Source organism: Microcaecilia unicolor, chromosome 3 (genome assembly GCF_901765095.1).
Source record: "Microcaecilia unicolor chromosome 3, aMicUni1.1, whole genome shotgun sequence".
NCBI lineage: Eukaryota > Metazoa > Chordata > Amphibia > Gymnophiona > Siphonopidae > Microcaecilia > Microcaecilia unicolor.
Genome location: NC_044033.1, coordinates 332,793,063 through 332,820,657, shown reverse-complemented (window position 1 = coordinate 332,820,657; position 27,595 = coordinate 332,793,063). Strand labels below are relative to the sequence as shown.

Here is a 27,595-nt window from a genome sequence, read left to right as displayed (position 1 = left end):
CTAACAGTATTCTACAAGTTACAAGCATATGGGTTAGTCTCACCCATGCCCTGCCCATTCCCCTCCCGTGACTGCCCCCTTGCATTTATGCGCTGTGAGTTGCACACGTCATGCTGTGCACGCGTCTAGCACTTACGCATGCAAGTGTACACTTATCCACATGTTGATGCTGAAAGTTAGGCGCCAAGTTATAGAATGAGGGGGTATATGCAGAGTGAAAGGAGAGGGGGGAGGGCATTCCGTGGCTGGGACACAAATATGTATAAATGAAGGCCTTTATTTTTAGAAGCGTTCCTATGTGTAAACAGCAGAATTTCCAAGTGTAGATTGTCATACATATGTAAGTTCTGTTTTAGAAAGGGGGCTGTTTACATGTGGTGATGCTCACCTTGTATATTTTTGCCAGGAGAATTGACAGGGGCAGGCTTAACATACTGATGTGGATTCCCCATCTTACATAGGGGATCTATATTGATATGACAAAATTCTGGAGGTTGGTATTTATGTCTTCCCTAGGCACACATAAGTGTCTGCCTAAAGGAGCAGGTGTAAATTCTGAAGTTTGACCTCTCCCCCACCCTTCACTTGTTAATTCCCAACATCATCTGATCCCCCTAAGCTCCCCCAAACATCCATGAAAATCCCCACCTGATCATCTGCACCACCAACAACAGGGAAACCCTCTCTTCCATCTGATCCCCCCCTCCATTTCACACCCCTGGTGAAAGACCCTCACCCCCTGACACACAACCCCAATTCCAAATATCTACAATCAAATACTGCCTGTGCAGGAGGGGAAGAATTAAATAGTGCAGAGGGAGTAAGAATATAGAGGAAAGAGGAGGAAAATAAAAGAAAGGGGGTAAGAGTGAATGAGGTATACATGAGGGGAGAGAGAAACTAGTAAGGACTAGCTGAGGGGACAGGTGTGGTGTGGATGGGCTAAAGGAGGAGAGAGAGAGAATGTACTATGGACCAGCTGCAGTGGGTGAGGGGGAAGGAGAGACTGGTAAGAATCTGAGTACAGTACTTCCCTAGCTTTTGATCTGGCTACATGAGTTTTCCCCAAGTCCACATTATCTGCCCTGTCTTGACATTTAGATACGGGCTGATTACTCACACTCACAATCAATCATATTTTTCTTTTCATCTTCTTCTTCTTCTTTTTTTTTTTAATTGCCCAGGGAAGAATTTGAGTTCATAAGTTCAGTACCCCCAATTATTTTCAAAAGTTGGCTCCTATGCCAGTGGCGTAGCCAGACTGCCAATTTTGGGTGGGCCTGAACCTAAAGTGGATGGGCACAAAATTTTCTCTCTACCCCCCTCCCCCAGCAAAATTTAGTCACACTTTTCAGTGAGCTTTCAGAGGCCAAAATCTCCTGCCTCAGGTCAGTATAATGCTGTTACGGTATCCTCTCCTGACCTAAGGAAGGAAGTATTGGTCTCTGAAACTTTATTAACACAGGTACCATATTACTTTATCCTAAATTAAAAATAAAATTATTTTCTTTACCTTTGTTGTATGGTCATTTACTTTTTCTCATTGTGTTGCTCCCAGTCTCTAGATTCTGCTTTCCTTCGTCTTTCTCTTGCCAGGGTTTCCTGTCCGTTCATCACCTATGGCTTTTCATCTTTTCATCACCCTTGTTCTCCACATGCCTCTTCCTCTTATTCTCCAGTCTTTCCCTACTCTGTCCTCTCCCTCTTTCCATTCAGCAGCTCCCCTCTTTCTCTCCCCATCCTTCCAGTGTCTCCCCTCTTTCTTTTGCATCCAGTGTCTCCTTTTTCTCCCTACCCTTCCATCCAGTGTCTTCCCTCTTTCTCTCCTTATCCTTCCACTCATCTACCCTCTCTCCTGATCCTTCCATCTAGTGTCTCTATCTCCCCTCTCCTTCTATCCAGTGTCTATCGCTCTACCCTTTTCTGTTCAGTCTCCTCCCTCTCTCCACATCCTTCTAGTTTCTCCCCTTTCTCTCTGCATCCTTTCATCCATCTCCCCTCTTTCTCTCTCTATCCTCCCATGTCCAGCAGCTCTCTTCCCTCTAGTCCCTTCTTCCTCTTCCTTCCTTGTTCAGCAGCTCTCCCAGCCCCTTCCTCCTCTCCCTCCCATGTCCAGCAGCTCTCTACCTTCCATCCAATCCCCTCCTCCTCTCCATCCCATGTCCAGCAGCTCTCTCCCTTCCCTCTAGTCCCTTCTTCCTCTTCCTCCCTTGTCCAGCAGCTCTCCAGCCCCTTCCTCCTCTCCCTCCCATGTCCAGTAGCTCTCTCCCTTCCCGCCAGTCCCTCCCATGTCCCAGCAGCTCTCCCTTCGCTCCAGTCCCTTCTTCCTCTCCCTCCCATGTCCAGTAGCTCTCTCCCATCCAATCCCCTCCTCCTCTCCATCCCATGTCCAGCAGCTCTCTCCCTTCCCTCTAGTCCCTTCTTCCTCTTCCTTCCTTGTTCAGCAGCTCTCCAGCCCCTTCCTCCTCTCCCTCCCATGTCCAGCAGCTCTCTACCTTCCATCCAATCCCCTCCTCCTCTCCCTCCCATGTCGCAGCAGCTCAGCCATTTTCCCTCCAGGCCCGCCCATCCACAATCTTCCCGCTGCCCTTTTGTCCCGCGGAGGCAGCGTTTCCTTCCTGCTCTGTCTTCTCCCCAGGCTCCGCTGCATGCATCGTCCCTAGTGGAATCCTTCTCCTTTTCGGCCGTTGCGCTGCCGTTCACATAGGCAGCTTCGCTCCTCCCCCACCGCGTTCATCCGGCCCTAACAGGAAGTGCATCAGAGAAGGCCAGAATGGACGTGGCAGGGAGGAGTGAAGCTGCCTGTGTGAACGGCAGCGCAGCGCGACGGCCGAAAAGGAGAAGGATTCCACTTGCCTCCGCGGGACAAAAGGGCAGCGACAGCGTGCGAAGGATGGGCAGGCCTGGAGGGAAAATGGGTGGGCCTGGGCCCATCCAGGCCCACCCGTGGCTACGCCCCTGTCCTATGCACTGGTTTAAACTCAGTATTACTGGGCCTTACTTTATCTTGTATCTAAAATCAGCCAAGTGGAACACTGAAGTCATGCAATATCCTACTACTCGTAACATGATGATCTTTCAGAACATCATGCATGAACATAGCTAATTTCACATCCCACAAAACACCACACATATAGACTGATGCTCAGAACTCCGGTGGTGTAAGGAACAATGCTGGGAAATACTGCAGGAACAGAGCAGAAAAATCTTTGCAATGCTCAACACTAATAGTATGCAAATTATATATATGCACAATGTTAGCATCGAGCATTGAGTTAAGGGGTAGAAACTGGGGAGCATGGAGCCATGCTGTATGTTTCCATCCTTAAATTTGTATTTTATTTATTTTCTTGAAGAACTGGCATTGCAGGATACAATAGATTAAAAGGAGGTGGAGGGAGAGGCGTCTCTGAAGTCAGGGCTAGAAAATTACAAGTTAAAACTAAACTGTGCCAGTGCCTCTCTTTTGTTCCGGCTGCCTCAGAGTTGAGAGGAATGTGCAAGGACACCATTGAGTGTTCCTTACTGCGGAATGGAAAAAAAAAAGCCCATGGCCAAACACCCCAATACCAACTCTGAGCTGGCAGTAAGCTTTCAGCATCATGGCAGGGGTTTGTTGTGGGCTGGTTCTTTGGGCACTGGGAGGTGATACCTAATGACCTTGTTACTGTCCAGGTCAGTGTCCAGTCTTACTGACCAGTATGACCTCACAGTCAGTTAAACTTCCTCCTCCTTCTCCAGTAGAAAACTTTACCACTAGACTCTCAATTCTTGGGCAAATCTTCTTTATTGCAATTCTCCCATACAAAAAGAGAATCCAATCTACAATTTAGCTGCCTATAAGAACTGTGCTTATTGCAACATGGAGTCCATACCCAGCCACCTCAGAGGCAAGGAGAGGCCAAATCTCAGCACTGCTGAGAGGCAAAGTTCTAAACTCAAACAGGGAGAAACAAAGGGAAAATGCCTTTTAGAGCAACCTACGGGACCCGATCACTCAGGGCCCATCATGAGAAGGAGAGAGAGCGAGAGACCCTGGCACCGGGACCCCCTGGAGGCAGGGCCCAGGGAATTTTGTCCCCCCCCCCCCTCGGCGGCCCTTCTGCAACTACAGACATGGGGAGGGGAAGCCCCAGTAAAGAGTGCTCTCTATACAAATAATATTCCTATTAAATATACACAATAATGCCTTCTACATAGACCTTTTTAACATATATTTGCCTACATTTAAATCTAATTTGTGGTAATCTTTGGTGGGCAGGTTGTTTCTGGTGCTAGAGCCCTCTGAACATTGTATGCAGCGAGTCCAGCACTAACCAGCTCGAGCACTGGCATTAGGTTCTGAGCATTAGCCCAATAGACCGCAGGTTTTCCTATTCTGTGTCCATTAGAAATATCATACGGTAGTTGCCATGCACAACCCTTACCTTCCAGGTCAATGTTTGTGAAATCCTCTGTAGATTCAGTCGTAACTACTGCATCTGTGCCTAGTCCCGAGTAGCTTTCTGTTGAAACCAAAAAATAAGATACAGCATAAACTATTAGTATTTCCTCTAATGTAGTTTTACCATATTTACCCTAAGGAAAAAAGAGGACACATGCCCCGCCCCGTCACACCCCACCCTGCCTCCTGTTGCACCCTGCCCTGTTACTTTAACCCCCCCCCCCAAAGAAAGCCAGATTCTCTCTCTCTCCCCATATAGATTCCCTCCCCAATTTTCCAGCCTCACTCCACCTACATGACTCCATTCACTACCCCTCCCCTTCCCTCCTTTACCTTAGTGTGGTGCCCTGGTGGTCTAGTGACCTCGTCGGGGCAGGAAACAGCTCCCTCTTTCCTGCCTGGCACATCTGCAGACTGTCTTTCTCCCGGCGCCGATTCAAAATGGCTGCCGAGAGCTCAAGCAGTGACCTTGCATGACTTCTCTCGGCAGCCATTTTGAATCAGAGCTGGGAGAAAGACAGTCTGCAGACACGCCAGGCAGGAAAGAGGGGGCTCTTTCCTGCCCTGAAGAGGTTACTAGATCGCACTACCACACTAAGGTAAAGGAGGGGAGGGGAGCATAGGACGCCCACCTGCCTGTCCGTCCGCCAGCCTGCTCATTCGTCCACAAATCTGGACAAACGGGCAGGCTGGCAAAACCCGCCCTGTTGCCCGACTGTGTCCTCAAAAAGAGGACATGTCTGGGTAAAACCAGACATATGGTAACCCTACTCTAACGTGATAAAAGTTAATTCATTTCTTCTAGATGTTCTCTGTATATGCAAAGGGCAACTAGAGATGTACTACCGCCTGTATTCTGACACATTTAACACCCTATAAGTAGATCTTCTAAGAATTGTGGAGGGGTATTTTCAAAAGAACATCCAAGTCAGAATTGGGATGACCTGCTCATAACGTCCCAAAAAAAAAAGTCCATCTCACAGCCATTTTCAAACAGTGAAAATGTGGGGATTTCCTGTTCAAAAATATAAGAGAAGGACATTCTTGTGCTGAAAACATCCAAAATGAGCAGTCATTTTCCAAAATGAAACATCTAAATTATGAACATCAAAAAAAACAGGCACAAAAATGTCTGTCTGGCATCATTTATACAAAAATGGCCACACAGATATCCCTGCAGAGCAAAGGGGCAGCTTAGTGGTCCGTGCAGTGGACTTTAAACAATGGGACCCAGGTTCAAATCCCACCTTAATGCTGTTATATTTTACTGTGAGTCCTTCAGGAACAGATAAAAACCTGCTGCACCTAAAGGTACACAGTGGGATCTCTAGACAAAAATATTTGGGGTGGCAAGCCAACGTTACATTTCTACACATCATGTCCACCACCACATCACACGCCCCTTCCCCCTCCCCCACACTTTTCTAAATTAGCAGTATGTGACACTAAGGGGTCTTTTACTAAAGCTTATTGCATACTAATGGCATGCTATGAAGTTTAGCATTTAGCGTGTGCTACAATTTATTAAAAAGGTCCCTAAGGGAGAGGCTGATTCAAGATGGCGTCGAGTTAAGAAGTGACTACCAAACTCGGAGAAAGAACTTCCTGCTTAACTCTTTTTTTTTTTTTTTGCTTTATTACTATGCCTAAGAGAAAAGGAAAAGTCAGAGGAGGTTTCTCCTCACCCTCGACGGACCCCAATCGAAGGCAACCTCCAATAACGGCTTTCACGGTTCCTGTTACATCGATGGGCGTTCTGCTGCCCGAAGCAGAGAGGAGCACAGGCTTGGACAGTGAAGTTTCACTTAGCCCCCCCCTCGTCAGGCTCGTGAGGTGGAAAACAGCTCCGGGGGAAGTCCCGCCCAACAGCCGGTGTCAGAGGCTGTGCAGCGTGGGGAGGAGAACTCCCCTGGTGATATGGAAACGCCACAAATGGAGGATACTCCGGAAGAACTGAGCCTGACTTCTACCCCCCCAAGGTAGCAGAGGGAACATCATGAAGCAACATTCTGTGGTGTTTGAAACTCAGCCAGTCCCAGAGACACAACTGCTACCTTTAGAGAAACCATCAACAGTAACAGTAACGTTAGAGTCTCTGTGGGGGACAGTGGAAACACTGTATAAGGTATGCCTTAACTCTGTTTTGAATTCAAAGGCAAATGCTGTGAAAATTGACTCTTTACAAACTGAATTAGCCTTACAAGGGACCAATTTAAAGAAAGTGGAACTTTCAGTAACTCAGTTACAAGAGTAGGAAAATAAACTTCTCCAGAACGCTGCTCTGGTACATAGAAAAATTGAAAACTTAAAGAATGGGGCAAGAAATTTAAATTTGAGACTTTTGGAATTTTCCTTTTCTCAAATACACCCCATTAAGAGATTTGTTTAATAAGTTCCTTAAGGAAGTTTTTAAATATCCTGAAGATAATCTCTCCCCAATACAAAAGCTTTATTTGTTGCCTAATCGTGGTTTAGAAGTAAAAGATGGAGGAGTGGCCTAGTGGTTAGGGTGGTGGACTTTGGTCCTGAGGAACTGAGTTTGATTCCCTGCACAGGCAGCTCTTTGTGACTCTGGGCAAGTCACTTAACCCTCCATTGCCTGCCATGAGTGGGAAAGCGTGGGTTACAAATGTAATAAAAATAAATAAAATAAAGACCATCCGCCTATAATTCAAGCTTCTGAAAATTTGGATGTTTCTGCTTTATTGGAACAGTCACAGGAGGACATTGAATTCAGATCTACGCTATTGGCATCTTTTGTTTTCCTTATGGATAAAGAGGCGTTATTGAGACAGTATTTAAGACAGATTTCATCAGTAATTTTTATGGGGGAGAAAATCCAGATATTTCCTGATGTATCCAGAACCACGCAAGAAAGGAGAAAGAAATTCTTACTCTTGAGACAAGAGACAATACAGATGGGGGCGAAATTCCAATTGAGACTCCCATGTAAATGTGTGATATTTTTTGAAAATAAGACATACCATTTCTTTGAACCTATACAACTAAGATCCTTTTTGAATGCAAGGGTTCCAAAACCTCCATAGATATCTAATTTAGGACTCTGAATTATGAAGATGTAACAATAAAATAGCTTGACACTTTCCTTTCTAATATAAGTTTCTTAAATGTATCTTAATCCTCTATAAAGATTTACGTTAATCAGCCTCTCTCTTTGAGGACTATATATAAAGGAACTGATTTTGTTGTCATATGGATTAGCATAATGACCATGTATATTGTTTTGGAATGTTTTTCTTTTTATTTTCTTGACAAAGTTTATCTTTGGAAAGTAATTGAAAAATTGAATAAACAAAGAATTAAAAAAAAAAAAGGTCCCTAAGGGTCTTCCATGCATAAAGATCCCCTCCCAAGTCAGTTTCAGCTACCCAGTAAAACTGCCATTACAGTTGATAGCACCACTGAACAAACCATTCTCTGTGGGAATGAAGTCTGGATTCTCTATTGGATTAGATAAAATCTCAATACAAACTTCATATTCCCCAACAGTGGAGCTATCCTTCTTACAACTCACAGTACAAAAAAATATTCAGGTGTGATTATCAGCTCATGAACAGCACATGCTCCTTCCATTGCCAGACACTTTGTTCAAAGCAGGTGAATTTTTGTTTGTGTGGTGACTCTACAGGATGTACCACTGCTTTTGAGCATTTTTATTCTGGGTGGCAAGGGCCCCACCTAAGTGCCCCAGAGTCTGCTTTTAAATAGGGCCAGGCACTTTGCGAAATAACACAAAAATCCTGCAAAAAGACATTCAAAACCTATATGAACTAAAAAGATAAATGAACAGAGCAAAAAAACATTTATCAAATAGCTATTTTCAAAAAAAAGAGATAAGACTTTTTCTGTTTTGAAAATGTCTATATTCCCCACTTGAAGTTTAGACATTTTTAGCAAAACATCCAAAGTTGGACTTAGACATCATATCAGAAATGCCCCTCAAATTCTTGTAACTGTATCAGTCCGGTTGTCCTCCTTTATACTTTATTATGGGACAGCAGGGATAGGTGCACTGCTGCTAACTTAGGCCCATATGCACAAAGGTCCCCACAAAGAATCCGTCTGTATTTCCACCTCGGTAAAAATTACTTATTTAGAAATACAGAGCAATTTCCAAAATGAATCGCATGCAAATGAGCTGCTTGCTGCTTTTGCGAACAGGCTCATTTGCATGCGATGGGGGGGGGGGGGGGGGGAAGCCAGTCAGTCAGCTGAGCATGCACAGAGCAGCCAATCGCTAAATGTGGCTGCTCTGCACATGCCACAGATGGTGTTCATACACGCAGACAAGCTGAGTGTTATGAAAACAGTAGAGGTAGCATTTTATTTTTGTTTGTTTTATTTATTTATATATATTTTTGCAAGAACAAGCGCCAGGGTTTTTTGGATATGGGAGGCAGCGTGTAGCCCATGTAGTGACCAAAACGTAACTGAAAATAATGCTCCCTCCCCACCTTGTCTGGGAGAGGGGACAGGATTTTTAGTACTGCTACAGGCAATGCAGGGATGGCATCAAGAGCAATTTAACAGAAAAGTACAAAGTGTGATGGCCATAGATTTCTTGGTTTACTTTTAAAGCCCTAGCTAGAGGGGAAGGGAAGGCACTTTTATGAGCCTCGAGAATGAGCTTATTTAACCCCAGAGAGAGAGACTTTCAGGTCAAAAACTAAAGTGCAAAATAAGGCTGCTCTTGGAACTGCAAATTATTCACTGCTACTGAGGTCTGATCTCCCTTGTGAGGAGAAGCAGCCGGAGCTAGCCTAGAGAAACAGTAACCAGTGATTATGCCTGCCACCAAGAGCAAAGCCTTTATCACTATCACCTCTTCCCTCCACTGTTTCAGCTGTCATTCTAGGCAATACCGGCAGCTCCTGACCACCCGTTAAATTTTCCACTGAAAAGGTAGGAGCTCCTTCTATTCATTGCTCGGAAAACAGCTGTGCATCACTTTACATGCACATATGTACAGTAATTAGCTCATTATAATAGCTTTGCATACAATTTGCATTAGCTGCTACCATGACAGGAAAAGAGCTCGGAAAAACCTTTTGTGCATGTCTCGTTTTACTCCTTGCTCACTAAACTAGCTAGAACCAGTGTAAAAACCATGTTGCTAGCTCATTAGGTTCTGTGCATCTGGGTCAGAATTCTTCCAGCTGGATGTGAGAATGTCATTGAAATGCCTTTGTGTTTCACTTATATATACTGATGTTTGCCAACATTTGCTTATTTCTGATCTGAAGAAAGGTTACCTTAAAAAGCTAATCAAAAAATGTATTAAGTTGGTCCAGTAAAAAAGGTACCATCTTATTTTCTTTTCTATGTTTTCTTTTATTACCTCCAGCTGGATGAAAACAGGTGTCACTGTTACTGCTTACCTGCTGCTTGAACTGGTGTTCAGATGCAGCAAAGACCAACTGAAACAACCCGATACTACAGATCATGAAAGGGACTACAACACACATGAGGCCAATGGAACCTCAGATAACTGCACCTGACTGCTACAGCCTCCAAAAAAATTAAATTACACTTTAAAAATTCTAGAGATGGTTTTTCTTGTATACCAACTGCTCAGCTGTCGGCTCCCACAAGCCCTGAAACAGCGGGCCTGTGGTATCTCAGGCAGGACTTCAGCAGTGTATATTCTCCACACCCCGGACCGATCCCGACCGACCTACCCAGGATCAGACAATTAGCTCCCTCCTTTACAGCACTGCTAGAAGGCTTTTTCATAATCTTGCTCCTTTCTTTGTATTCTGGGTTTTTTTTCTTTTATGTTTTTGAAGTAGCTTTATTCTACCAGCAACACTAGCAGAATAAATCTAGAAAGATTAAGGAACCAAATATTTTTTGTCAGCCTGGCAGTTGCCCTCAGTAAGGGGGGAGGGGAGGAGAAGGTAATTCTGCATTACCACCATGCTGGCAAGGACCCCCTGGGGACCTGTACCAGCAAGCCCAGTAAGCTGGAGCTAAAGCTCAGGACAGGAAGCTCATAGCACTCCAAGCTCCACTGGGGTAAGCATAGGTGCCGACTGTCTGGGGACTCGAGCAACCCCAATATTTTGCGACCCGTCATCTGACCTAACCAGAACGTGCCGTCGGAAGTTCCGGTTCCAACCCCAGCCCGACCTGCCTGCCCTCTTCTCCCACAACAGCCCTCCTCATCTTCCTGCCGCCCAGCATTTAAAACTAATTTTATCTGAAGTCGCAGCGGCAGTGAAAGGAGCAGTCTGGCAGGCTCGCCTTCAGCCTTCCATTCCCTCTCAGCATCCCGCTCTCATTTCCTGTTTCCGGGACTGTGAGGGCAGGATGCTGAGAGGGAAGGGAAGGCTGAAGGCTAGCCTGCCAGGCTGTTCCTTTCACTGCCGCTGCGACTTCAGGTAAAATGAGTTTTAAATGCTGGGCAGCAGGAAGGCAAGGAGGGCTGTTGTGGGAAAAGAGGGCGGAACTGGAACTTGGGGGGGCAGGTGGGGTTTGGGGCGAGTCATTGGAAATGGATGGGATAGGAGGGCAGAGGAACATCGCTAGACATGGAGGGGAGGGCAGGGGAGAGAGAAGAAATCACTGGACATGGAGGGGAGGGGAGAAAGGAGAAATCTGGACATGGAGGGGAGGGGAGAGAGGAGAAATTGCTGGATATGGAGGGGAGGGGAGAGAGGAGAAATTGCTGAATATGGAGGGGAGGGGAGAGAGGAGAAATTGCTGGACATGGAGGGGAGGGCAGGGGAGAGAGGAGAATTGCTGGATATGGATGGAGGCGAGGGCAGGGGGGAGAGAGGAGAGTTGCTGGACATGGATGGATGGAGGAGAGGACAGGGGGGAGAGAGGAGAGTTGCTGGACATGGATGGATGGAGGAGAGGACAGGGGAGAGAGGAGAGTTGGTGTACATGGATGGAGGAGAGGGCAGGAGAAATGCTGGATATGGATGGGAGAGGGAAGACAGAGGAAGGAGATGAACATGGATGGATGGAGGGAAGGGAAGACAGAGGAAGGAGGTGGAGGGAAGAGAGGAGAAATGCTGGGCATGGAGTGGAGGAAAGACAGAGAAAGTAGATGCACGGGGAGGGGAGAGGAGAAATGCTGGACATGGATGGAGGGGAGGGAAGACAGAGAAGGAGATGCACATGGATGGAGGGGAGAGAGGAGAAATGCTTGACATGGATGGAGGAAAAGGAAGAGAGAGGAAGGAGATGCATATGGATGGAGATGAGGGAAAGGAAAAAGAGGAGAAAAACTACACATGGATGGAGAAAATAGATGCTAGATGGAAAGGGGGAGAGAGGGGGCAGACGCTGGATAGAAAGGGGGGAGAGTTAAGATCGAGGAAACAAGAGACTGGGACCAACACAATTAGAAACAGTAAACGGTCAGACAACAAAGGTAGGAAAAAAGGAATTTTATTTTTAGTTTAGGATAAGGCAGTGTGGTAGCTGTGTTAATAAATACAGAAAATGGAAATAAGGTAATATCTTTGTTGGACTAATTTTAATACATTTTTGACTAATGTCTGCAGACCAAACCCTCCTTTCTTAAGTCAGAACAGAATACCATACCAGCAGTATACTGTCCTGATCCGAGGAAAGAGGTTTTGGCCTCTGAAAGCTAATTGAAAAATGTATTTAGTCCAATAAAATTGTATTATCATATTTTCCATTTTATTTGTATTTGTTAACCTATAATATAGTGATTGAAATTTGCATCTCTTTATATTTGCACAGTACAGGGGGACTGAGGGGCGGGACTGTTCAGGGAAGAAGTCCTTGTGCAGGTTGCAGGCAGCCTATAAGTGGTGCTGCCCCTGCCCAGGTGAAGATTGCAGCAGACAGGAGTTTACGGTAATGGGGGGGGGGGGGGGGGGGGGGGAGGAACGAACCTCCTGTAAAAAAAAAAAATTTCAGCACCCCAATCATTTTGAAAAGTTGGCTCCTATGGGGGTAAGGACCACGCTCCAAACCCCAGGAGCAACAGCCCACAGACCAAAGTCTCAGGAATGCAAATTGTGAACTGCAACTTGGGGGGGAGGGTGGGGGGGAGGGTCAGGTCTACCTTACCTATCAACAAAAGCACCAGCCCAACCTCACCATCTGCTGGAGGTATAGAAAAACTGAAGGATTCCAGCTGGCACCAGTTCTTATATTGATGATCTCACTGGAACAGTTCAGAATCTCTACCTCCATCTGCTGGTTGGGAAGGGACACAACCCACTACTTATAGAATGGTCTAGCTTGATAATAAAGAACCAGAAATAGGTACAATTACAAACAGGTACACCCCTGGTAAAGCATAAGAATTACCTTCGGTATAGCAGTCAGGCAAATCATCAGGCCCCATTATAAGACTGCCTTCCTCATCATACTGCAAGTAAGAGCCCGGGGGACATGTTGGCATAAGTGGCTCTTCTGTCGTTGATTCAGTGGTTGTAGGTTCAGGAGTGGTAGTTGTAGTTGTTCTTCTTGTGGTAGTAGTAGTTGTTGTAGGTGTAGTTGTGGGACGTTTTGTTGTTGAAGGACGTTTTGTAGTTGTCATCACTTCAAGCCCAACAAGAGGCTTTCCTCCCAGGCTTAACACAGGTTTATCCGGTGCATTTGCTACAGGTCTACTGGATCTACCATTCCCAAACAAAGGTAATCCATCAGGGCTTACTACTGGAGTACCCTGGAGATCTACAGTTCAAGAAAAAACACAGATAGACTTTATCATCATCTCTGTAGTAATAAAAAAAGATAAAAATATTCAGCATCTAATACATAGTGCTCCTTTTATAAAAGCGCGCTAGCGATTCCAGCGTGGCAAATGCGACGAAGCCCACAGGAATTGAATGGGCTTAGTCACATTTGTCGTGCTGGAATCACTAGCGTGGCTCTGTAAAAGGAGCCCATAGTTATTATTTATTTAAATCCATCAAGGCTGTTCACAATTCAAGGAAATTATAAAATTCAACAGCAATAACAATCTTGCAGAAATTTTCAACCCCCTCACCCTCTGGTCCTCTCAAAGGCCTGTTGGGAGAATTGTAGGCATTGCAAAATATGGCAGCAAGGCTTATATTTTCAGTGTCCAAATATGAAAGGGTTACTCCACAGTTTTTAAGATTGCACTAGCTGCCAGTGGAGGGTAGAATAATTTATAAGCTCTGTACTTTAATTTTTTCTATTATTTATGGTGAAGTGCCAGATTATATGAATAATATAATTTTACTATCAAATCACAATAGATTGGGTACAGCTAGGTGTTATTTAGAACGTACATATCCTTAGTATACAACTATTTTTTAGATACATTTCAGTTTATGGCATCAAATGGTTGAATCAATTGCACTTAAAAGTTTTGGAAATTGAAGCATTATGGATTATTTCAGAAATCACTTAAATCAGTTTTATATACTAAGGGCTATGTTTACTAAGGTGTGCTAGTGTGCTAACTGTGTAGAAGCCCATAGGAATATTGTGGGCATCTACACGGTTAGCACACACTAACACACCTCTATTGTGACATGCACTGAGGGCCCCTTTTACCAAGCTGCAGCAAAAGGGGGCCTGTGCTGGCATTGGCATGTGTTTCTCATGTGCCCTGAGGCCCTCTTTTACTGCAGTGGGTAAAAGGGAAGTCTCTCTTTCCTGCAGGAAATGGCCGTACGGCAAGTAAAGCACTTGCCGCGCAGCCATTTCGGGGATTGGGGAGCCCTTACCGCCACCCATTGAGGTGGTGGTAAGAGCTCCTGCGCTAACCCAGCGCTAACCCAGCGATAACCGGGCAGCGCACGGCCAATTTGGCGCTACAAAAGTAAATATATTTTCTTAGCGATGGATATGATGGCACCTTAGGGGTGGGAAGTACCGCCGGGCTGCTGCTGTAGCCTGGTGGCACTTCCTGTTTAGTGAGTGGTACGCCCGCATTAGGCTTACCGCCACTTAGTAAAAGGGGCCCTGAATCCCTAATTGAGAAAGGCTGTGGGATAAAAGAAATGATATAATATAATGAATAAAGATTTCAAGCTTGTTTTAAACTTAGCTATGGAGGTTTCCTGCCTAAGAGCCAATGGAAGAGAATTCCATAAAGCAGAGGCCAGCACTGCAAAGGCAGTGTGAGGAGTCAGATCTTATCTGATCTTCAGTGAAGGTGGAACAGTTAAAAGTGCCATCTGAGAAAGAGCATCACATCTGAGCTAGCATATGGATCAAATAATTTGCCAGGTACTGGGGATAACATAGACGTTATTTCCTGTAAGAGAGAACATTGGTCCTTTTTTAAAATTTAATGATGGTCTTTATTTAGAATGTAGCTCAACAGCCCAATATTACAAACATCAGTTCAATTTTATTCACTTTATCCAGGCAATATTAATTAATTTCCAGTGACTGAGAAGATGACATAGATCTTTTGTCAAATTTATTTATTAGAATTTCTTAGGATTTCTTTGCCACCTTTTTGAAGAAATTCGCTTAGGGGTCCATTTACAAAGGTGTGGTAATAAGTGGCCTGCGGTAGTGTGGACGCGTCTTTTTGGTGCGCACTGGGCCACTTTTTACCATGGTTGGGAAAAAGGCCATTTTTAATGGGCCGGGAAATGGGCACCCTATAAAAATGATTAGTTATGCTTACTATAATTAAAAACTCCAACAAAAATTTCAATGAAGGATCTGCAGGCTGAATTGGTGTTATTATATTTCACTTGTCAGCTTTAGTTAACACACACACCTGCAAACTTACATATTAGTCTATGTTACTGTTGATATGGATGCAACATGACCTAAAACATCAAGTTATTATAATCTATTTATTTATAAATATATACGGTTGGGTCTCCAGAAAGTGGCACCTATTAGGAACCACCAGCAGTCTGTGCATGCACACCCTGCTATTGAACCTCGGCTCACAGAGCCTGCAATAGTCTGAGCCAGATAGTAGCAGGCCATGTGGTTTGGTGGATGTAGAAAGCATCTGTGATGTCTGTATTGAACAGTGTGCCCTGGAGGAGGGACACAGCTACAACAGTGATATCTAGGTATAGAAGCTTGGGAACTGCGAAGGGAAAGTGCTGGCATTAGGATAGGGCAATGTGATGGGGTTGAATGATAAGTAGTAGTAGTAGTAGTAGTAGTAGTAGTAGCAGCAGCAGTGTGGTAGGGTGAGGAGAGGATCCATTCTCTGGTGAATATTACTGAGCTAGTCATTAATAGTAGTAGTAGTAGTAGTAGTAGTAGCAGCAGCAGTGTGGTAGGGTGAGGAGAGGATCCATTCTCTGGTGAATATTACTGAGCTAGTCATTAATATACATTCTACATTCAAATAAATGAAGATTTCCAAATTTTCTCCACATGGACATAACCTTTCTAAAAAGGAACACGTGCCTCTCTCTCTGTCACTACATTCGGAAGCTATTCTATAAGCATTCCCATGTGAAAATAGCGGCATTCACACATGCAAATGGTGATTTTAGAAAGTCACTGTTTGCATATGGAGATCATCAAGATGTAGAGATTTTAAAGGGACATAACTCAGCCATAATCTAAGTGTGGCTTAAGCAGGCCAAACATCTACACACATATTACCCATCTTAAATAGGGAATACACATCTCTGTTTAAAAAATTTCCCAGTCAGGTTTTGCACCAGCATAGAGGCATGTATACATTTTTTAAAAAAGTGAATGTTCCACCCAGTGCTTTACACAAAGGATTAAGGAAATAATTCTCCTTAATCTCCCATTGTACTCAGTTTTGTTTGGAGACATTAACTGCTATGCTTGTGTCACCTACCAAATTCTGCTGCCCTGAAGGGAAAATGGAAGAGAAGGGGAAATACTTGATACCTCAGGGAGGTAGGGGTGGGAAGGAAGGAGAGATGCCGGACACCATGAGGGGGGACTGGACGGGGATTTGTTACTGGCACTTGAGAGTGCTAGGGAAGGAGTGATGGTAGACACTAAGGAGGTTAGGGAAAGGGACATGGTGGACACAAGGGGGAAGAGCCTCGAATGCCCCTGAGGGTGAGGTGCAAACCTGAAGGTTTGCCTAGGACGTTAGATACCCTTGGGCCAGCCCTGCTTCCAAGTGTAAGATCAGCACTTAAACATGGAAAATGCTTCAAAACTAGCACCATAATTTTCAAAATACTGTTTGGAATGACTCCCAAATACATGCTAAATCTGATCGAACTATCCCCAAGAAACACAAGCCCTAAAACCAGAAGTTACTTACTAATCCCTCTTCCTAACTGCAGAAACATAATTTACCAAACCATCTAAACAGCAGGATTTAGTTATCTGGGCTCCAAATGATGGAACTCAATACCCAAGGCCACAAGAAGCATTACTAACTATCTTCAGTTCAGAAAAGAGTTGAAGACCTACCTCTTCAAAACATTCTACAGCTAAATCCATAGGATAACGATGCCACATTCCACTTTGTAACCGCAAAACACTACTGTAATCTCGCTCCTGTGATGGCATCATAATATTATAACTTTGCCTAACTGTATATTGTAAGCCACATTGAACCAAAACCTGTTTTTGGATAATAGTGGGATACAAGAATGCAGAAATAAAATAAAATAAAATAAATGACTGAGCCCACTTTATGTGCTGGAAAATACACATGCATTCCTGAACTTTCATATATTTATTTTAAACAAGACTCTGCCTTCAGCAGAGCCTTTTGTAAACTACCGTTGGAATTATGCACACCCTGATCTGGACGGCCTTCGCATGGAAGAGCAAAGCTAAAGTTAAGGGGTGATAAGTCACAAGATGAATAAATGCAAGAACTCTTAAAAGGCAATTTACACACTCCGTTGTGCTCGTTAGAATACTAGCACTTTCACTGCTAAGTGTACACTTGTGCATGTCAGTGCTAGCAGGGTGTCTAAGGTCTGTTCTTTAATAGCACACATTAAAAGGCATAGTGTGTCGATGGAAGGGCTGCGCACACATGGGACGAGCATGGACGAGCATGGACGAGCAAAGGGCGGGGCTCCCACTTATATGCATAACTTACAGAATATTATAAGTTTAAGCATGTCCCTGCTGCATTTACACACCTGCAGTGACTCCAGGTCTATGTCTGGTATAACTATACTATGAGTGTGAAAATGCTAGGTGCATGGATACCGGGGTTACTCTAATATTCTAGTTACCCAATGCTAGGGTCCACCTTGGAGGCCAGCAACTAAGAAAAAGTCGTAGATAATAAACTGAAATCTTCTGCTCAGTGTGTGGCAGCAGCCAAAAAAGCAAACAGGATGCTAGGAATTATTAGGAAAGGGATGGTACATAAGACTGAAAATACAATAATGCCTCTGTAGCACTCCATGGTGCGACCTCACCTAGGGCCCTGTTTACTAAGCCACGCTTAGGCACACTAACGATAGACATATCCATTATATTTCTACTGCGTTCAGTTCTGATCACCATATTTCAAAAAAGATATAGCGGAATTAGAAAAGGTTCATAGTAGAGTGACCAAAATGATAAAGGGGATGGAACTCCTCTCGTATGAGAAAAGGCTAAAGGGGTTAAGGCTCTTCAGATTGGAAAAGAGACAGCTGAGGGGAGATATGATTGAGGTCTACAAAATCCTGAGTGGTGTAGAACGAGTAGAAGTGAATTGATGTTTTATTCGTTCCAAAAGTACAAAGACTAGGGGACACTCAAGGAAGTTATATGGAAATACTTTTAAAACAAATAGGAGGAAATATTTTTTCACTCAACTAATAGTTAAGCTCTGGAGCTCTTTGCCGGATGATGTAGTATCAGCAGTTAGTGTATCTGGGTTTAAAAAAGGTTTGGACAAATTTCTGGAGGAAAAGTCCATAGTCTGTTATTGAGATGGACATGGGGGAAAACACTGCTTGCTCTGGGATTGGTAGCATGAAATGGTGCTACTAACTGGGTTTCTACCAGGCACTTGTGACTTAGATTGGCCACTGTTGGAATCAGGATAATGGGCTAGAGGGACAATTGGTCTGACCCAGTATGGCTATTTTTATGTTATGTTCTTATCTGGGTGACCTGATACTGTCATAGAATTGGCCCTCACCTTGAGGTCCTTTTACTAAAGTGAGCAAACAAATTTAGCATGTGCTAAATGATAAGACATCCATTATATTCCTATGGACATCTTATCATTTAGTGTGTGTTAAACCTGCTAGCACACCTTAGTAAAAGGACCCCCTTGCAGTGGCGTACCAAGGGGGGCGGTGGGGGCGGTACGCCCCGGGTGCACGCCAGCTTGTGCAGCATACGGATGTACACTGAGTTCAGAGGAAGTATAATAATGGAATAACTTTTCATAGATAGAATAGTAATTTATTATAAATCATACTCAGTGTGTCATGTAGAGGGGTTGGTTATAGGGACACCTTAGCATGTGCTATAAGAATCAGGTGCTCAACATCTATCTATCTATCTATCTATCTATCTATCTATCTATCTATCTATCTATCTATCTATCTATCTATCTATCTATCTATCTAGTTAGTTAGTTACTTACTTATTTATGACATTTATATCCCACATTAAACATGAATTAGGTTGAAATCTTGGAGCATTTAATATCTTTTTTTTTTCATGTGCTTAGATCAACAGAGAAAAATGGTTTGTGGGAATCTGCTTCTTTTGTTTTGATTGAATGCAGTGGTATATTATTATAGAAAAGCACTTAATATTGTTTATTACTACTATTTAAAAGAGAGAAATTGAATAATGAGGGCACAGCTACCTTCATATAGAAGTCCAGAGTCAGTCTAAAGTGCCAACGTTTTCCAGTTCTGTGGTATATATTTATTTCTTCTTCAAGTCTGTTTGGTTGTAAAAGGCATGGTTATTTGTGGGGTGGGGGTTAATCTTTGTCTCCCGCATGTGTGTTTGTATATAGATGAGTCCTGGGAATAATGCTAGCTAAGGGAAAGCTGCAGTAGAACAGTTGGAGCTGAGTGATATTTATACTCATACAAAATTAATTATTTTCAGTGGAGAGGTGTGGTAGCCGTGTTAGTCCACTCTTAAAGGTTATCAATAGAAATCAAACAAAATAAAACATGGAAAAGAAAATAAGATGATACCTTTTTTATTGGACATAACTTAATACATTTCTTGATTAGCTTTCGAAGGTTGCCCTTCTTCCTCAGATCGGAAATAAGCAAATGAGGTAGCAGATAGTATATATGAGAGAAACATCAAAGCATTACTTTGACTGTCTGACAGAGTGGGAGGGTGGGGATATGCATGGAGAACAGTGCACCAGTGATTTCACAGTAAGAATACTGAAAGGTAATTTTAAAACAATACAGGAACGTAAGACCTTTGAAATAAGAATGATTGAATATTTTGGCACACAACAAACAGAACTTAATAAGGATCTGGGTTTTCTAACTCATTATAAAACATAAGCTGTATTTCTCTGTTTATTTCTCTGTTTATTACCCTCCTCTCACCTACCAACACCCATTCTGTTAGAATATCAATGAAATGCTTTGATGTCCCCATGCATTCCCCCACCCTCCCCCTCCTAAGGTACCTTTATTTTACACGGTACCTAAAATCCATAAAAATTTACAGACACCTCCGGGGAGACCCATAGTGGCATCTAAAGACTCTGTTATAGAACCTCTTTCGCAGTATTTAGATTGGTTTTTGCAACCAGGAGTTAAGAATAGCCCATCTTATATACAAGACAGTATGCATTTTTTTAATATAATAGAAGATATGGAACATAACAATAAGAAGTATATCATGGTTACCCTAGATGTAGTATCACTATACATGTCTTTACCTCAATCACAATGTCTGAAAATAGTAGAAAAGAATCTTGAAAATAGACCTCGTCCGCATCAAGTTCCCACTAATTTTTTGATGGAGTTGGCTCAAGTAGCGTTGAATAATAATTTTTTTCTCTTTAAAGATGTGTTTTACCGACAAAAGAAGGGAGTGGCTATGGCGGTTACTTGTGCGCCCTCTGTGGCCAATTTATATATGGTAGAGTTTGAAGATCAATGGATACAACATAATGCTTGGGATAAGAATATAAAGAAATGGCATAGGTATATAGATGACGTGTTTCTGTTGTGGGAAGGATCCAGAGAAGAATTAAACCTTTTTAAAGATTGGTTAGACAGTAGGGACATTAACATCAAATTTACAATGACAGCATCGGAAGTAGAGATTAATTTTCTAGTTGTGACTATACAAAGACATCAAGAAGGGTATATTACTAAAGTTTATACCAAACCCACCGACAGGAACATGTTATTGCACTACACAAGTAATCATCCCAGACAAACGAAGGAAAGCCTACCATTCTCCCAACTGTTAAGATATAGGAGGATCTGTAAAGACACAAGAACATTTAAAGAACAATCTAAAACAGTAAAAGAGAAATTCAGACCTAGAGGATATCCTGAACACATCATTAAACAGGCTTATACTCGAGCAAAATACAATCACAGAGAACAATTAATAAAAAAAGGAACTAAGAGAGAATTGGAAGACAAGGTACAAACTTGTGTTATGAGATATACACGGAACATCAACCCAGTAATGAAGATCATCAGGAAAAATTGGAGAATCATGCAAATGCATCCGGTATTTAAAGATCAACGGCTGCGCATAGCATATACAAGAGGGCAGAACTTGAAAGAATTATTACAAGAAAGAACAGGGGCATATTCTGATTGTTCTAGCCCGGGTCATCAACAGTGCGGAAAATGCAAATATTGCAGCATTATGCTATGCGCGGATACGATTGAAAATCCAACAGATAAGAAACGATACTTTTTGAAGTTTTCTTCTACTTGTGAGTCGATTCATGTTGTGTACATGTTGATCTGTCCGTGTAAAAAAATCTATATTGGAAAGACTAAAAGGACATTGAAATCAAGAATGAGTATAAACACAATTTAAAGGTCAAACAGCGAGAGACGCTATTAGTAAATCACAGTATAGAGAGAGGTCATGAGTTTTGGGAATATAGATGTATAGTAATTGATCATATTCCCTGCTCTATCCGAGGAAGTGACAGAGATAGAGCTCTTCTGCAAAGAGAACAACGTTGGATTTATAGATTGGGGGCTTTAAATCTATGGGTTTAAATAATAGGATAGAGTGGAAGGTATTTCTTTAAACAGAGAGTAAACGATGATTGGACTACTGCTGAGCGTCTGACGTAATAAATTTTAGCTGTCAGACGCCAAGTCTGCCTTAGTAAGCTAGCTCTTCTAGTAAAGTGGAGATGGTAAAAGTGATAAGGTAAGAAAGAATAAAAGAAGAATTGTAAGTACACGACTTAATAGCACACAGGTTGATTTAGAGTGACATATGTTTCGTTTTAGGGCAAGATTATTAACGGTGCAGCTCCTTAAGAAGCCAAAGCGAAACGGCAGTTCGCCGTAGAGTGAATCGAACGATTCAATGGCCCGTATATAAAAAAGAGTCTTAAAGAAAAAGAAAATAAGATAAGTAACATATGAGATATTAAGAGAAACAAGTGATTACAAATTGTAAACAGTAAAGTGCCTAATGAGGATTCCCGCATAAGATTGCTGAAAGTAGAGGTAAAAACCTAGCGACATAGCGGGCGAGTGCTGTTCATAAGCAAAGAGAACAGCTTCCGGAATCTGAAGCCGCTTTACCTAAATACAAGCTGTGTGTTAACAGAAAGTATGCTATAGATGAACTACAGTTGTGAAAGTATATAGCAATACACCAAGAGTTTGAATTGTTAAACACAAAGGCAAAACCTAAGGGTGGTTAAACAATTTGGTATAAACTGTGTTGTTTATAACTTTACTTGTTTTGTTCTGCTTTTGGTACTACTGATCTGTATATCTGCTGTGTTATTTTATTGAGTGGAAACAGTTAGGCTTATAGGAAGGGAGGGGAGTACGTGAGGGGAAGGGTTCTTGAGGTTGCATGGCCATATGGAATTTACAGTAAAGAATATTGTATATTTGGCAGGGACAAATCAAACTCGGGTATACATATAAAGTATTACATACCATGTAAAATGAGTTTATCTTGTTGGGCAGACTGGATGGACCGTTCAGATCTTTATCTGCCATCATTTACTATGTTATATATATATGTTATTTGTAAATTGGTTGCTACACTGTACCTTTGTACCAATAAAACATATAAGAAAGTTACGTATATATCACTTTTTGGGGGAGGGGAGGAGAGCCTGTTGTTAAACATTTACCAGCACAGCACTGATTATACACCTGGAATTGTGCAAGAAAGGAATCCCAAACCATTCATCCCATAGACTAATCTGGGCTTTACTGCCATGTAAAGTTCCAATACAGGGATGATATACCAGAACAAGGCTTAAATTACAGTGCAGTCTATCAATGCTTCCAAAAGGATTCTTCATTAGGGCCATTATACATAAAGTATGTTTCACATTAATCATTTCTTACATCAAAAGAAAAAAATTTAGATTTACTTACCAACAATGGTACGCCCATCTCCCCCGAGCTTTACTCGAAGGGGCTTTCCTAGTGAATCTTGTAGATATTGTCCTTCAAGGTTTAATACTACACCACGATCAAGATCTACAATCTACAAATAAACACACATTAAATCTTACATGGTAGAAAGATATCAAAATCAGTTCTACATGTATAAAAAACATTAAAGCATGCATAATGGTTGATGTATATATTTTAAAATTCCAAAGGTAATATTCAGCAGGACAACCACTACATAAATAACATTTATGTGCTCCTTATCTGTATATGTAGAATGTGGAACCACCCATAGTTACGTGATGCAAGTTTCCACATTAGGAGTCACCAGCCAGGAAAAGGATCTAGGTGTTATCGTTGACGATACGTTAAAACCCTCAACTCAATGTGCAGCAGAGGCTAAGAAAGCAAATAGAATGTTAGGAAATATTAGGAAAGGAATGGAAAACAAAACTGAGAATGTTATAATGCCTCTGTATTGCTCCATGGTGCGACTCCACCTCAAATACTGTGTGCAGTTCTGGTCACCGCATCTCAAAAAAGATATAGTGGAATTAGAAAAGGAACAGAGAAAGGTGACAAAAATGATAAAGGGGATGGGATGACTTCCCTATGAGGAAAGGCTAAAGCGGCTAGAGCTCTTCAGCATGGAGAAGAGATGGCTGAGGAGAGATATGAAAGAGGTTTATAAAATACTGAGAGGAGTGGAACAGGTAGATGTGAATCACTTGTTTACGCTTTCCAAAAATACTAGGACTAGGGGGCATGCAAAGAAGCTACTAAGTAGTAAATTTAAAACGAATCGGAGAAAATATTTCTTCACTCAACGAGTAATAAAACTCTGGAATTCGTTGCCAGAGAATATGGTAAAAGCAGCTTAGCAGGGTTTAAAAAAAGGTTTGAATAATTTTCTTAAAGAAAAGTCCAAAAGCCATTATTAAGATAGACTTGGGAAAATCCACTGCATATTCTAGGATAAGCAGCATAAAATCTGTTTTGCTGTTCTGGGATATAGCCAGGTACTTGTAACCTGGATTGGCCACTATTGGAAACAGGATACTGGGCTTGATAGACCTTCGGTCTGTCCCAGTATAGCAATGCTTAAGTGCTTATATGCATAATTTCCAAACTTTTACCTACGTAACATTCTGTAAATACAGGCTTAACTTACAAAACATGGTAGTGTACACTTGGGAAGTGCTTGGGCAGGGCTCAAACTTACACATGTAATGTAACTTATACTGTATGTTACAAGCATTAGGCATTTAGGGGTAAATAAACCGACTCTATGGCTAGCACACATGCAGGCGCCTAACCTTTCATCACATATTTAAGCAGTTATATAAGTATTCTATAAAGAAAGTAGACACCTGTGTTCCTTTATAGAATAGGCTCCAGCTGGGCACCTAGTTAGAGCACTATCATCCACATCACAGGTTTTCAACCTAGTCCTCAGGACACAATTAGCTAGTCAGGTTTTCAGGATACCCAAAATGAATATGCATGAAACAGATTTGCACAGAATGGAGGTAGTACATGCAAACTTATCTGATATATATATATATTCATTGTGGATATCCTGAAAACCTGATTGGCTGGGTGTGTCGTGAGGACAGGGTTGAGAAGCCCTGCTCCACATGGATATCTTTATGCAAATTTTCAAAGAATTTATTTGGGTAAGTTGGACCACTGAAAATATAGCCCTAAACTTATGCAGATAACTCAGGGGCGTATCTGTAATGGGGCCAGGGCCCCCGTAAATTTGGCCCTGGACCCCCTACCGACGACCCCAACCCCCGCCAGCCGAAGCCGTCGTCCTTTGTTCGTTTGTTTTCTTCTTTCTGAGTCTGACTCGTCTCTGACGTCCTGCACGTACACAACGTGCAGGACGTACGTGCAGGACGTGTGCAGGACGTCAGAGTCAGACTCAGAAAGAAGAAAACAAACGAATGGACGACAGCTTCGGCTGGCGGGGGTTGGGGTCCCCCGCCAGCACAGGTAAGCGACAGCGGGCGGGGGGTCGACTCGAGAGGGTCGTCGGGCAGGCGACAGTTGTAGGTGGTTCTGGTTCTGGCGGTGCCGGCAGCGCCGGGGGGGGGGGGGGGGAGGGAGAGGCTAAAATATGCCCTCTCACCTCGGCTCTGGATCCCCCTACCGGTGAAGTCCAGATACGCCCATGAACTTAATCACGTAAAGTTAGGACTCCTATTTATGTGGTCCACTTACATGGATAATTTATAACAGGTTGCCTAGGCTGAGAGGGCAAAAAACTTCTTATTTGTAGTCTATGAAGACACATATGCATCTATCCAGCTTATTTTCGAAAGAGACGGGCGCCCATCTTTCGACACAAATCGGGAGATGGACATCCGTCTCTCAGGGGCGCCCAAATCGGTATAATCAAAAGCCGATTTTGGACGTCCCCAACTGCTTTCTGTCGTAGGGACGGCGAAAGTTCCCGGGGGCGTGTCGGCACTGTAGCGAAGGCGGGACAGGGGCATGCCGGGGCGTGCTTAAGAGATGGATGTCCATGGCTGATAATGGAAAAAAGAAGGGCGTCCCCGACGAGCATTTGGTCCACTTTACTTGGTCCCTTTTTTTCATGACCAAGCTTCGAAAAGGTGCCCGAACTGACCAGATGACCACCGGAGGGAATCGGGGATGACCTCCCGACTCCCCCAGTGGTCACTAACCCCCTCCCACCCTATAAAAAACTTTAAAAATATTTTTTTTCCAGCCTCCATGCCAGCCTCAAATCTTATATCCAGCTCCATGACAGCAGTATGCAGGTCCCTGGAGCAGTGTTAGTGGGTGCAGTGGACTTCAGGCAGGCAGACCCAGGCCCATCCCCTCCCCACCTGTTACACTTGTGGTGGTTAATGTTGAGCCTTCCAAACCCCCCCAAAACCCACTGTACCCACATCTAGGTGCCCCCTTCACCTGTAAGGGCTATGGTAGTGGTGTACAGTGGTGGGGAGTGGGTTTTTGGGGGCTCAGCACCCAAGGTAAGGGAGCTATGCACCTGGGAGCAATTTCTGAAGTCCACCCTAGGGTGCCCGGTTGGTGTCCTGGCATGTCAGGGGGACCAGTGCACTGGAAATGCTGGCCCCTCCCACGACCAAGTGGCTTGGATTTGGCCGGGTCTGAGATGGCCAGCTTCGGTTTCCATTATGGGCGAAAACCGAAGCCGGCCATCTGAAACCCGGCGATCTCAACATTTATGTCAGGATTTGGCCGGCCCCAACCGTATTATCGAAAAAAAAGATGGCCGGCCATCTTTTTCGAAAATATGGTTGGCTCCGCCCATTTACAGAGCCGCCCCCGGAGATGGCCGGCCACAGAGATGGCCGGCGCTGTTCGATTATGCTCCTCTATGTGTCTTTATAAAATATAGTGAGGGTCCACCAAAGCAGAGGAATGCTGAGATCCCACACTGAAACAACAAAGTACACAAGGAGTGGGAAATAGACCTGGCAACCCAGAAACAAACGAGGAAACTTCAATCAATGGTAGAGGGTTTATTGGTAAAGACTCGACAGTACCGTGTTTCGGCCATAGGCCTGCTTCAGGAGTCTTTATATAAAACTAGTAAAAAAGGCCCGTTTCTGACACAAATGAAAAGGGCGCTAGCAAGGTTTTCCTCGGAGTGTGTATGTTTGAGTGTGTGTGAGAGTGACTGTGTGAGAGAGAGAATGAATGTGCGAGTGTGTGTGTGTGACAGAGAGAGAATGAGACTGGGTGAGAGTGTGTCTGTGAGAGAGAGAGTGTGTGTGTGTGTGTGAGAATGAGTGTGTGTGCGATGGATACTCCCTTCCTCCCAGTTCCAGTGTCCCCCTCCCTCCCTCCCTCTGAGTTCCAGGGTCGTCCCCCTCCCTCCCTTCCTCCGAGTTCCAGGGTCGTCCCTTCCCTCCCTCCGAGTTCCAGGGTCATCCCCTCCCTGCCTCCCTCCGAGTTCCAGGGTCGTCCTCCCCCTCCCTCCCTCCGAGCTCTAGGGTCGTCCCCCCCTCCCTCCCTCCAAGTTCCAGGGTTGTTCCCCCACTCCCTCCCTCCAAGTTCCAGGGTCGCCCTTTCCTCCGAGTTCCAGGGTCGTCCCCTCCCTCCCGCCCTCCCTTCGAGTTCCAGGGTTGTCCCCTCTCCCCTCCCTCCCTCCGAGTTCCAAGGGACTGAGTTTCAGGTTCCCCCCTCCCTCCCTCCAAGCTTCAGGTTCCCCCCTCTCTCCCTCCTTTCCTCCGAGTTTCCCCCCCCCCCTCCCTCCTTCCCTCCGAGTTTCAGGTTCTCCCCTCCCTCTCAGTTCCAGGATCGCCCCCTCGTAACGCGACGTCACACGCATGAGGGTGTCGTCATCCATCCCTTCCTCCCTCCTTCCCTTCCAGTTCCAGGCCCCCTACCTCCAAATTTTAAAAGTCGACTTCACTTACGAAGTCAGGTTTACGGCGGCCGACAGCAGCAGCGGTAACAGGCATGCAGGCTCGACCCTTCTCTCTCTCTCTCAGCTCTGGTACCACCCTCATTTCCTGTTTCTGCAAGGGCGGGACCAAAGCTGAGAGAGAGAGAGAAGGGTCGAGCCTGCATGCCTGTTACCGCTGCTGCTGCTGTCGGCCGCCGTAAACCTGACTTCGTAAGTGAAGTCGACTTTTAAAATTTGGAGGTAGGGGGCCTGGAACTGGAAGGG

General features: G+C 43.9%; 1 protein-coding gene across 1 annotated transcript in view; it reads right to left on the bottom strand.

Moving 5' to 3' along the window:
* The window catches only part of FNDC1 (fibronectin type III domain containing 1), a 312,818-nt gene that overhangs the window by 90,304 nt on the left and 194,919 nt on the right, over window positions 1-27,595 (bottom strand). The window contains 3 exon segments of the mRNA XM_030198432.1: window positions 4,428-4,505; window positions 12,761-13,129; window positions 22,906-23,017. Of these exon segments, the coding sequence (XP_030054292.1) occupies window positions 4,428-4,505; window positions 12,761-13,129; window positions 22,906-23,017 (559 nt within the window).